The following is a 13680-nucleotide window of genomic DNA, read 5'->3' as shown; positions in this document are numbered from 1 at the left end:
ATCAAATTCTGTGTCAAACTTGGGGAGTCAGCAACAGAAATTGTGGAAATGCTTTTGCAAGCCTAGGGCAATGAAGCAGTGAGCTGAGCGGGGTGTTTTGAGTGGCATTCTTGCATCATGAGGGGCAGAACATTGTCCTCCAGTGACCTTGCCGTGCTCCATTTTTTTTTTTTCGCAACAGGAACAGTTCTGGAACTTTTTGATCACACCTAGTAGTGTATGTAAATTTGTAAATCTAACAAGTGTGGTTGTATGTGACTCAAACATGGGGCTTGGATGTACAAAGCTGTTTCCAGAAAATTTCAATGAATGAACACAGGGTTTACTTTAATATATTTTTACCAACAGAACAGAGTTTGCTTTCTGAGTCTTTTAACTGATTTGCTAGTTAAGTTACCCCTGTTTAACTTTGTAACATCAACCAAAAATAAATGTAATGACTTGACTTGAGTTTATTATACATAAACTCAAGTCGGGATAACACTAAAAGTACTGTCATCAAAGTAAAAAGAATCTGATCAAATTATACTAAACATAGCAGAGTAAACATTTACTCTGTGAGTAGTTGTCGTTTTCTATTTTCCTCTGGAAATTATATTTCTAAAACAAGATTGTGTATTTACTAATACCGTCATGTGCAAAAGTTTGTGCTCCTATACAAAAATGATGACGATATTTAATGTCTTGGGCTTCACAGATGTACTTTTATTATCACAAGTGTGTGTTAAGATATTAATGGTGGTGTTGGAAAACTAAATTTGCATCTTGTATGCAAACCTTTTACCTAACTTTTTGCCTCCAGTATCTTTTTTTTTTTCTGAAAAGCTTTTGAAATGTTTCCTCACAAAGCCTTTCTCTGCATGTTTAAGCAGACAGTGCGTCTGAAAGCAGGTCCAAGGCTTGGAGAGGGACGTGTGGAGGTGCTGAAAGAGGGAAAATGGGGGACGGTGTGTGATCACCTATGGGACCTGACAGCTGCCAGCGTAGTGTGTAGGGAGCTGGGTTTCGGCACTGCCAAAGAGGCCCTGAGAGGTGCATACTTGGGCCAAGGTAGGACACTTTTTTTTTTAAATATCTACCAAAAACCTGTGCTCTGATTTATTAGCAAAATAACACAGAAAATCTGGTGAGGGTGAAAAATAATGTATTTGTAGTATGTATAAAAGAGCACAGTGTAAAAGGAGTATAGGGCCAGGTTTAACAGCAGCAAGTCAAAAATACTCCTGCTCTTTCTATAGCGCTACTGAAATGAAAGACAGAAGAACAGACTTCACAAATGGTCCTTGTCAGATCAAATGGCTCTTTGAACAGAGCCCAAAAAACAAATAAGGAAACGTGTAAAGGCATGTCTGTCATGCTGGAGCATGTTTATGGGTTTGGCTTTGATCCTAATTAGGTTTTGAGTTTATTGACGTGGACGGGAAACATCATATCATCCAGACACAGAAATGAACTGCAGGAGCCTCATTACTGCTCACAGAGAACCAGAAACTTCATGACTACACGCAAAACCTCAGTTTGATAAGAATAAATAAATAGATAGATCAATGAATGAATGACCGAATGAATGAATAATGGGATTTGTAGCACAATCTTTACAGGCATTTACAATTACCATATTTTCTGAACTATAAATCCATATTTGAAATTAGTCTGGCAAAACAGGTGTAATTTAAGTGATTACAGATGAGACCTGGGACTTAAATCCAGTAGTTTTTACGAGTAATATTTCAGTAGCAAATTGCCTTCTGTATTAGTGAAACACAGAGCTTCCACAGTAGTTACAGTGCTGTTTGAAAGAACCTTATGGTAATGTGTTTAGTAATAGTATTGTTATTGTTTGGTATCACCTGTCGCATAACACTGACATGTACATCTGGACTGGAACGTGTCTGGATTATCTGTGGTAATTTCTGCAAATTGCACAGACACTTTATTCTGTCCAAACTGACCCGTCAAATTTTGTGCAAATTACATTACTGGACCTCCTCTGGTAAAACTAATCCAGCTCAAATAATGTTTAAAGCCCAAATCCAGACAGGATTAGTTTTACACTGGGAGCTGAGGTTGCAGGTGCTATTCAGTGATTTTATTTCTGTCCAGACTGGCAGTGTCAGTGTTTTTCTCCCTTTTCCACTGAGAAAATTCCAACCAAAATCACCTACTGTTTCTCAATCCACATAATGGTGGGGTGATAATTTTAGTCCCAGCTGGATAAAATGGATCTCTGTGTGTTTGCATGCAGATGTTGCCTCTTGCGTATGGAAAAACATCTTTTACTCATGCTACCTGATGCATTTCTTCACTTTTCCTGAAGATTATGAGAAAATATTTCTAGCAATCAAAAATAGTGGATGGTTCTATAAAAATATTGTTGCTGTACATAATGTTATTTTGTCTGCATATGAACTAGGAGCTGCTTAGATGAAAAGACAAAAAAGAGAAAAATAGTGTCACACAGCTTGTAAAAACTTTACATATAATTACATACACCACAATAAGAAGATTGCAGTTTTCTCTGCATTTATAATGCAGTTATGTGAACGTATCAGTGTGACACAAGTTCGTAGACAAAGAAATGTTTAGAAATGCAAATAGTTTTTTTTCCCACTTTGATGTGGGGTCGATGTGGATAGGTTGAGCTGAAAAGTCTAAGGGTCTTACCCAGTAGGCCCAACAGTGGCAGCCTGGAAGTGCTGGGGCTTGAACTCCTGACCCTCCAAAAAGTAACCCAGCACCTTAGCCCACTGACCCATCACTGGAGCAAAACAAAGATGTTATTACATTTTACAGAAATAAGAATCCTGTCTTAATAGGGCACGGGGTATGTACTTCTTTCCTTCTGTGATTTTATACAGTAATGCAATGCCACTATCTGTATCTGTTTAATCTCATCTCATTATCTCTAGCCGCTTTATCCTGTTCTACAGGGTCGCAGGCAAGCTGGAGCCTATCCCAGCTGACTACGGGCGAAAGGTGGGGTACACCCTGGACAAGTCGCCAGGTCATCACAGGGCTGACACATAGACACAGACAACCATTCACACTCACATTCACACCTACGGTCAATTTAGAGTCACCAGTTAACCTAACCTGCATGTCTTTGGACTGTGGGGGAAACCAGAGTACCCGGAGGAAACCCATGCGGACACGGGGAGAACATGCAAACTCCGCACAGAAAGGCCCTCGCCGGCCACGGGGCTCGAACCCGGACCTTCTTGCTGTGAGGCGACAGCGCTAACCACTACACCACCGTGCCGCCCCTATCTGTTTAATGCCCTAAATATTTGTATCAAGAGTAGTATTTATCCCCAAAGTGGGTGTGGCCCAAACCAGAAAGGTGGTGTTTGTTGTTTTTGTCAAATATGAAACCTACCAGGCCACATGGTGGCACAGTGAGTAGCGTTGCCACCTTATGGCTCCTGGGCTGGATCCTGCATGTACAGAGTTTTGCATGTTTTCCCCATGGTGACATGGGTTTCCTCCCACTGTCCAAAAGGTACGTAGGTGGATTAGCTATGATAAATTGCCCCTACATACTGTAGATGTGAATGTGTGTATGAATGTGTGTGTGTGTGTGTGTGTGTGTGTGTGTGTGTGTGTGTGTGTATGGTGCCCTGAAATGGACTGCCATTCTATCCCAGGTGAATTCCACCACTTTACTAGAATAGTAATACACCATGACCTTGAACAGGATAAAGCTGGTTTACAACAACAACAACAACAACTTTATTTATCACACTTACAATTAAGCACAGTGAAATTCCTGTCTGCATTTAACCCATCTGAAGCAGTAAACACACACATGCACACGCACACACACACGTGAGCAATGAGCACACACACATACCCAGAGCAGTGGGCAGTTATGCTACAGCACCTGGGGCGCTGTTAGGGGCTCGGGGCCTTGCTCAAGGGCACTTCAGTCCAAGGCTGCCCCATGTTAACCTAACCGCATGTCTTTGGACTGTGGGGGAAACTGGAACACCTGGAGGAAACCCACGCAGACATGCAGAGAACATGCAAAGGCCCCTGTCAGCCGCTGGGCTCAAACCCAGAACCTTCTTGCTGTGAGGCAACAGTGCTAACCACTACACCACCATGCCAGAAAAGCCCGTCTGTACTCCCTGGGTGTACTGAGGAGCTTTGTACGCGATTCAGTCGAGCCTGCCTCCTGACCCTGGGGCTAAAGCGGTGGGGGTCGGGGGGGCTCAGTGTCCTGGGGATGTGTCCGAGCTCGGAGGACATAGCTTGCCCAACATCGTGTGGAGAAATGCTGACGGTTAATGAATGAATGAATGAATCTGACCACTATGAGCATGATCTGTACATTCTTCTCACTTCATTGCTCAAGTTTATAATTGGTCTCAAGCAGAGATGTGTGAAGCACTGTTACTTTCTAGCACATTTATTTGGTTCAATTTCCCAAAATATAAACAGACAAGTAGCCCAATTTAAGCTACCACAAAACTGACCAGGAAGGTCCACTGGCCTTTATTTAAACTTCACGTCTGACCACTTGCTTATATGAAAGTAAAAGGCTCCTGCTCATGCAACACGTTTTTTGTTATTCGCAGGGTCTCAGTCCCAATACACACCAGTAGTCTCAACCAGATTTTTCTCAATGATCTGCTCTTCTCCTGAATCTGAGTAATATGTAAGCAGGAAGTGAGGAAGCAGATTCCTGATACAAGCTTGCACATTTTTAAACAGCTGGCTATTCTTCAAACCTTCATGGTCTCTAAATTCTAAACCTCAATAAACGCTAGAAGCCATGTGATAAACATCCGTATCCACTGGCTCCAGTGTTCTTTTGAGAAGAATTTGGGTTGGCCAGCTTTGTCTATTAAGTCAAACCAGTATAACCATCTGCTGTTCTGCTTGGTTTGAAATGCCCCTATTCAGCCTTGAACAATTGCTTTCTCATTTTATGGCTGAAGGAAAAACAAACTATTGCTCAAAGCAGGGAATTACAGCCACTCATAGAATATCGCTTTTCTGCTTGATCAGTTTCCACACTGGAAGTTTGTTCAGTGGAGTCTTCATAAACTGGCTTCATGAGCCATGACATTGTTTATTCCTTGCCTTAAATGCAGCATTTCTGCTTTAATTTGAGGGTATGCACCTCCAAATGGGATGAATGGTGTAAGAGTTACAGCACTTTTATTGCTGGGTTTCATGTGATGTCATATCCGCCTCATTAGTTGTTCAAAACTTTAGCTGGTGGTCTACCAAAGCTCAGTTGACAAGGCGTTTGTACGGAGAAGGTGCATTGCTCGCATGAAAAATGCCTTACGCTTGCATTGTTTTAGGTTGTTCGAATCAATCAAACCGTGAAACTGATAAAAGTTTCTTCAGGGTTCCCCGTGAACTAATAAAAAGGGTGAACGAACACAGGATTTCACAAAACACGTCAAGGAAGGTGGCTTTTTGAACCTCTCACTGAAATTGAAGGGAGCCGAGTCGAAGCATGCTCGAGTTTGCAGTGACCACTTGGTGAAAGGTTTGTATTTCCCTCTCAGCTATGTCCTTAGCGTTTTCCAAGGACTTTTCTTATGTGTTATTATTTTACGGTACTTTTTTTTAATCATGAAGTGCTAAAGTCCCCAGCTGTTTCTTTGTTTACTCCTCACAAAGTCCATATGTGTGAAGGTTGCGACAAAATTCTTCCCCAGCCGTACAGTTACAATGCGCCGTGATCACTTCTCTGTCTTGTTTAACTAAGAGCCAGGTCTTTAAAGGGGTTTCTGATGATCTTTATGAATGATTTACCTGAGAGATAAGAGCCAGCACAAGTGAGAATCAAGCCAACTGCTGTTTGTTTACACTTCAACTTGTAGCACTTCATTGTAAAGACACCAACGAAAAGCTTTACAAAAAAACCACACACACACATGGGCAAAAACAATGCAGGATTCATTCGGCAGCGACTTGATACCGAGGTCCTTTACCCAGCCACATACAAAAAAGTTGTAGGCCTGCATACTCTTCCACGCTTTCATCTGTTTTGCGGTGTAGAAGGACGTCTGCAACACCAGATAGTTCAAGATGTCAGGGAACTCAACTGAAGGGTAGTTTTCGAGATCGTATGATAAATCTTTCTTTCCCAGACTGTAGGGGTCGATTCCATTGTACATAGCAATCTTCTGAATATATCTAAAGTGAGCCGTGGCTTCTAGATTACGAGCGTACTCTGATAAGTTATCACTAGTAGTTTGCACTACGGCAGCTGTTTAGACCACCAGCTATTTCACTTCCAGTAAAACCGCTAAGAAAAGTCATGTGACTGAAACCAAGCAATATATATAAACAACACCACCCCCACCCCAAATTTTTAAGGGACCAAAAGTAATTGAACAATTTGATTCTCAGCTGTTCCATGGCCAGGTGTGCATTATTCCCTAACCTACAAGTAAGCAGATAAAAGGTCTAGAGTTGAATTCAAGTGTAGCATTTGCATTTGAAATCATTTACTGATGCCTCTCAAGTCTAAAGAGCTGTCACTGCCAATGAAGCAAGCCATCATTGGGCTGAAAATTGAAAAACAAGCCCATCGGAGAGATAGCAAAAACAATAGGCGTGGCCAAATCAACTATTTAGTACAGTCTGGTGAAAAAAGAAACTAAAGACAGAAAACAATTACAGTATGGTGGATAACAGAAGAATTATTTCCAAGCAGGACCAGTTCTGAGGAGTATAGGTTTATATTATCTGCTCAGAATCAGTGCTTCACAGTGCAGATGGACAATGACCCAAAACATACAGTGGTGCTTGAAAGTTTGTGAACCCTTTAGAATTTTCTAAATTTCTGCATAAATATGACCTAAAACATCATCAGATTTTCACAGAAGTCCTACAAGTAAATAAAGAAAACCCAGTTAAACAAATGAGACAAAAATATTATACTTGGTCATTTATTTATTGAGGAAAATGATCCAATATTACATATCTGTGAGTGGCAAAAGTATGTAAACCTTTGCTTTCAGCATCTGATGTGACCCCCTTGTGCAGCAATAACTGCAACTAAACGTTTCTGGTAACTGTTGATCAGTCCTGCACACCGGCTTGGAGGAATTTTAGCCCATTCCTTTGTACAGAACAGCTTCAACTCTGGGATGTTGGTGGGTTTCCTCACATGAACTGCTCGCTTCAGGTCCTTCCACAGCATTTCGACTGGATTAAGGTCAGGACTTTGACTTGGCCATTCCAAAACATTAACTTTATTCTTCTTTAACCATTCTTTGGTAGAACGACTTGTGTGCTTAGGGTCGTTGTCTTGCTGCATGACCCACCTTCTCTTGAGATTCAGTTCATGGACAGATGTCCTGACATTTTCCTTTCGAATTCGCTGGTATATTTCAGAATTCATTGTTCCATCAGTGATGGCAAGACGTCCTGGCCCAGATGCAACAAAACAGGCCCAAACCATGATACTACCACCACCATGTTTCACAGATGGGATAAGGTTCTGATGCTGGAAGGCAGTGTTTTCCTTTCTCCAAACATAACGCTTCTCATTGAAACAAAAAAGTTCTATTTTGGTATCATCCATCTACAAAACATTTTTTCAGTAGCCTTCTGGCTTGTCCACGTGATCTTTAGCAAACTGCAGACAAGCAGCAATGTTCTTTTTGGAGAGCAGTGGCTTTCTCCTTGCAACCCTGCCATGCACACCATTGTTGTTCAGTATTCTCCTGATGGTGGACTCATGAACATTAACATTAGCCAATGTGAGAGAGGCCTTCAGTTGCTTGGAAGTCGCCCTGGGGTCCTTTATGACCTCACTGACTATTACATGCCTTGCTCTCGGAGTGATCTTTGTTCGTCGACCACTCCTGGGGAGGGTAACAATGGTCTTGAATTTCCTCCATTTGTACACAATCTGTCTGACTGTGGATTGGTGGAGTCCAAACTCTTTAGAGATGGTTTTGTCATCTTTTCCAGCCTGATGAGCATCAACAAGACTTTTTCTGAGGTCCTCAGAAATCTCCTTTGTTCGTCCCATGATACACTTCCACAAACATGTGTTGTGAAGATCAGACTTTGATAGATCCCTGTTCTTTAAATAAAATAGGGTGCCCACTCACCTGATTCTCATCCCATTGATTGAAAACACCTGACTCTATTTTCACCTTGAAATCACTGGTTCATTCTAGAGGTTCACATACTTTTGCCACTCACAGATATGTAATATTGGATCATTTTCCTCAATGAATAAATGACCAAGCATAATTTTTTTGTCTCATTTGTTTAACTGGGTTCTCTTTCTCTACTTTTAGGATTTGTATGAAAATCTGATGTTGTTTTAGGTCATATTTATGCAGAAATAGAGAAAATTACAAAGGGTTCACAAACTTTCAAGCACCACTGTACTTTGAAAGCGACCCAAGAAGCGGCACATGTTCTGCAATAGCCAAGGAATACTGCATTATATTCCTTGCAGGGCATCACAACCATCTGGTAATGCCCGTGGGTTCCAGACCTATAGACAAGTATTTAAAACAATGATTTTATTTGATTGTTAGTTTGTCCAATTACTTTTGGTCATTTGAATGTAAGTACTTTAAATTAAAGCTGAAAGTCTGCTCTTTGAGCACATTCGTTATCCATTTTAATAATTATTCATTGATATTCATTCATTATAATTTCAACCCTGATATACTGTGATAGACAGCAAAAGTAAGTGTGTGTGTGTTTTACTTTCTTCTTTATATATTTAATTTGGAGGTTGTCCTACAGGTGTATGTGCTTTCTGTGCCTGTTTGCTTGATTGGGTAACCTCACAAAGATCTTTCTTCACAACATGACAGAGATTCTTTGAGATTTTGTTATATGTTCCAAAAAAAAAGTCAGTTTGGTGCACCATTTGTGCACGTGTGCTACATCGTGCATATGCTTTTATTCAGTCCCTTTATGTTATTTTGATACAATTTAGAAGTTTAGATTATATACATATAAATAAATGGCAGCATCTACTCTTCCTGGGTAGACAGTTGCGTCAAAGTCATGAGTCAGAAAGAAGCAGCTGTTTATCATTGGCTCATCTTGATGACATCATGACCCAACTGTGCTGTAAATTACAGGGACTCCTGTCTTTGCACACTCGGTTTCCCGTCTATCCATCGTGCCCGGTGTTACTATTTTGAAGCATTAAACGATGCACTGGGTTTTGGGGTGTAATTTCATAAGGGACGCTGACTGCATACACACACACACACACACACACACACTTTTCTCCCATCCACATCACAGCTGTGCTATTTTTTATCTTTTTTTTTTTTTTTTTTTAATGACTGGCCCAGTGGCTGTCTGGTCCAAGAAAAACGTGCTAATCACTATTTCTAGCAGCTGAAGAGGGAGCTAATGCAGAGGATAAGAGACTTATCACTAGTCATTAAACACTAAACAAGATTGTATGGAATTTAAACTGATTTTACATACAAATAAACACAAACTCACATTTGTCTTAGTATCCTCATGAGGACCTTTCAGTGACATAATTATTAATACAACTAATTAAAACTGCACCTAAATCTAACCGTAACCTTAAGCTCAGTAACTGAAAGGAAACATTTTACTGTAGACTTTGGTATAAAAAAAAAGCAGAAGATAGCAGACAAATCCCATACTCGTGGAGTTATGTGCATCTTTTCTTGCATGTGTATGTGTTTTGCAGGTACGGGTCCTATCCATATGAACTCTGTGCAATGTACAGGCCATGAGAGATCCATAAGGCAGTGTAAGTATCAGGAGGTTCCACTGTACACCTACAAACACAACCAGGATGTTTCTGTTCGCTGCAACGTTCCCAGAACTGGCCTGTCAGCTACGGTGAGACACACACACACACACACACACACACACACACAGAGGATTGTCTGTAAAGCTATTTGTTGTCTTTCTAGACTTAAAATTATGAATCCTAATCAAACCATTCAGCCAGTACTTGCTTACAAACCCACATTTAATATCTTCATGTAATGTCGTTCCCTTCTCTCTCTGTATCTCTTCTTTCTTTCTTTCTTTCTTTCTTTCCTTCTCTCAGATCCGTTTGGTAGGAGGGAGAGATGCCTTGGAAGGAAGGGTGGAGGTGCTGATAGATGGGCGCTGGGGGACAGTGTGCAGTGAAAACTGGGGCATTAATGAGGCCATGGTGGTCTGCAGACAGCTTGGCATGGGCTTTGCATCCTCAGCTCACCAGGTATGGACTTACTATACTCAACTTACACTTTCCAGCATGTGTGTGTCCTCCTGAGGTGATACAAAGCACAGAGAGGCCATGAACACCCACACAAACACATCACACATTCTCACTGTGAATGATTAAAGACATGTTTGCCCCAAAGCAAAATCCACAGGCAGGCTACGCACCTTTGCTTGCATTACACAACTGGAATAGATTTCTTGTCGCCTAGCGTGCCACAGTGTTCTGACTTTTTGTTTATATCCTCACTGTATTTGTTTTTCAGTCTTCTGTTATTTCCCATGCAGAAGGTAATTGCAGGCTTTCCATGAAATGCCTCCACACATCCAAGGAAAAGTGGCAGAAAAGTCGCAAAGACTGAAGGAAAACAAACTTTAAATAGCTGCGTTTTTTTTTTTTTACTTGCACTGGGATGAGGACACTCTTGGTATTTTTATAAACCTGGACTTCTAATAGTATAAGGAAGGGGAGAATGGAAAAAGGCATGATAACCTCCAGTGAATGTCACTAATTGTCACCGTACATTTGACTCCTCACAGTTGAGCAAATCCTATATTTCCTGGTTACTAAGTCGTGAGACACTGTTGGGGCTTCTGAGGCATGTTCATCTGGAATATTTGTTGTTCTGTGCATAATTGCTTTGGCATTTTTGCCATTCTGTTACTGCTTGTTTTATAGTCCTTGGCACTGTGTATGAGCTGTAGTTTCTCAGCCACTATGTGAATATCATGTGGTTTTACATCACCATGCCTTAATGATGCCCATGAAATATTTCCATTTGCAATTATTTACTCGCCAGAAGTCTTTGTGTTAAAAAATGACTTACAAATACTTACAAACTATCAGGACACCACTTGCACTATTGACTGACACAAGACGGAGAAGGTTTGTGTTTCAGTGCCGATTTGTTATATAAGAGAATTTTGACCTGTCTGTGATTTGTTATGTGATTTCAGGAGACTACGTACTGGTCTGGGAACCCAGATGCAGAGGTGGTTGTACTCAGTGGGACTCACTGTATTGGGACAGAGATGTCCATCCAGCAGTGTAGGAGGAACGGATATGTGTACTGCCCTCGTGGGGGCGGAGTCAAAGCAGCCGGAGTAACCTGTGCTGAGAGTGAGTCAGTCATAGATACAGTAACTGCAGACATTCTTACAATTTTTCATTTCCTAATTCCAAAGAAGATATTAATAGTAACACTCTCTTTCTAAGCTTTTACATATCCTCGGAGTTTATAGATCAGCTCAGTCATGTGTACGTTCCTCATTCTCAAAATCATGCCTGGAAATGGAGAATTTCATTGCAAAATTTTGACTTCTTTCTTTTGATTTTTATTTATTTTTGTAGATAGCTTTTCAATTAGATCTAGTGGGTTTTTTTGTTTGTTTTTACAAACAAATGTTGCATTTTGTTGCAATACAATATTAATATACGTACTAGCATGATACAGAGGTGGACAAAGTACCCACTTCATTACTTAAGTCAAAGTACAGATCCCACTGGTCAAAAGTTACTCCAATACAAGTGAAAGTTGGACAGTCAATTTTTTACTTAAGTAAGGCAAGGCAAGTTTATTTATATAGCACATTTCATACACAGTGGCAGTTCAATGTGCTTTACAGAAGTAAAAGCAAAACAGTAACCTCCTAGGGCTTAGCGGTCACATACGTGGACAGCACTTTTTAGAAATTCGGAACAAGAATCCACATATGTGGACATACTTTTTCTCTAAAAGTACATCTTATCAAAGATGATGCTTAGTTTTTATTCTAATCAGGTTCTAATAAGCCCAAATAGCAAAGAGAAATAAAAAATGCATGTAAAAAAAACAGCTTGGGCCTTAGGAGGGTAAGCAATAGAAAATAAAATTACATAAAATAAAATACTGCGCAAAATACTGAAGTACTTGTTTTTAAAAATACTTAAGTATTAAAAGTACATTTTCAGTCAACACATTGTTGTATTATTGCCATAACGCTTACAAAACCTAATGCCTCTGAAGCAACCGACTGGATTTACCGACTAACTTGTAGAACCTGGAGAATAAACGCCTGGTAGGATGTTACAAAATGAAACACAACTGAACTGAAAAAGCGCCATTTGTCTTTTTTTTTTATTGTAACACTCCTCCCCAGCCCCACAAAGCAGCATGGTATGTTAATCATTAAGACAGTAGAATGCAGCTTGCTCAGAAAATAAAAATGACAATCCAACCTACTTAAAACCCAGGTCCACACCTCGAGCTTAATAACTGCCCAATAGCAATACTGCTTTAAGCAAGACACACACAAAAAGTGCAAGACCATCATCTGACATAAAAATAAAAAAAATTCCAGCAATTTGTTGTGACTGACTAGTACAATACTGTCCATCTCACAGGTCTCACGTGCGCAAGTGTATGTATTCAGGCACATATGAATCTGCCTGTGGAATCATGGTGGTTTAACGTTAAGCTAGCTAGTCAGTGAAGCTCCGCCTGACATGCTAGCAAAATCTTTTCAAACTTGAAATCATACTGGGTAGGTAACGTTACTGGAAAAGAAAGATTTCTACATTTTGTTTATTTGGCAAGATTATGCTAAAACATTTCTGAAAGCACTTCAGATAAGTTAAGGTTATTCATGTGAGTGTAACTACGTTTTTACATGCTAACAGCGTCCAAGTTAACTAGCTATGTGTTAATGTTAGCCATGGACAACTTGGTGGGCAAATCCATAGAAAGTCATGTGACTAACCAGACTGCATAGCTATTGCAACATTATCGCTAGCTCTAAAAGCACAGACAACTTCGCTGCAAGCTTTCTCTTGGAATAAAATGTTTACATACCTCAATATGCTTCCGCAGGTTGGACGGCAAGTTTTTGTAGGCTGTGATGTGGTTCATTTTAGGAAAACAAAGCAAACATTTAAAACGAAACAACTCTATTCCTTTCAGAAAACTCAAACATGGGTTCTAGCTATAGAACCATGACTGCGTGCATTCCCCAGAAGAACCACCTCCTTCCATTCTGCCATCAACTGATCATGTTAAATAATACTGCTGAGAAATCATTGAACTTGATTTTATGCAGTCTATGGACGTGACCCTAGTGATTACTGATCGGCTGTCTCAGTGTCACCTGTGAAAAAAACAATCATGTTTTAGAAAAGAAAAGGAAAAAAACATCCACTTTCAAAGCTGCTTCATAGTAATGAGTAATGAGGACCTTGATAGAAATGTAGTGGAGTAAAAAGTATAATATTTGTCTTTCAAATGTAGTGAAGTTAAAGTCATAAGTTGCCAAGAAAAATAATACTCAAGTAAAGTACACGTACTCAAAAAGTGTACTTAAGTACAGTACTCAAGTAAATGTACTTCGTTACTGTCCACCTCTGGCATGGTGAGTATATCAGTAGTTTAACAATAGTTTTAAAATATGTTATTATGACAGATAGCTCATAATAAACCAGTACAAAAAAGCAGCAGTTTTTTT

General features: G+C 40.1%; 1 protein-coding gene across 1 annotated transcript in view; it reads left to right on the top strand.

The window, feature by feature from the left end:
* LOC132874717 (lysyl oxidase homolog 4) overlaps positions 1-13680 on the top strand; it is a 74334-nt gene that overhangs the window by 44119 nt on the left and 16535 nt on the right. Inside the window, exons 7-10 of the mRNA XM_060911074.1 lie at positions 873-1050; positions 9677-9831; positions 10046-10201; positions 11161-11323. Coding sequence (XP_060767057.1) covers positions 873-1050; positions 9677-9831; positions 10046-10201; positions 11161-11323 — 652 coding nt within the window. The remainder of the gene's footprint in view (positions 1-872; positions 1051-9676; positions 9832-10045; positions 10202-11160; positions 11324-13680) is intronic.

Source organism: Neoarius graeffei, chromosome 27, assembly GCF_027579695.1.
Source record: "Neoarius graeffei isolate fNeoGra1 chromosome 27, fNeoGra1.pri, whole genome shotgun sequence".
NCBI classification, from domain to species: Eukaryota; Metazoa; Chordata; class Actinopteri; order Siluriformes; family Ariidae; genus Neoarius; species Neoarius graeffei.
This window is presented reverse-complemented; position numbering and strand designations above follow the sequence as displayed.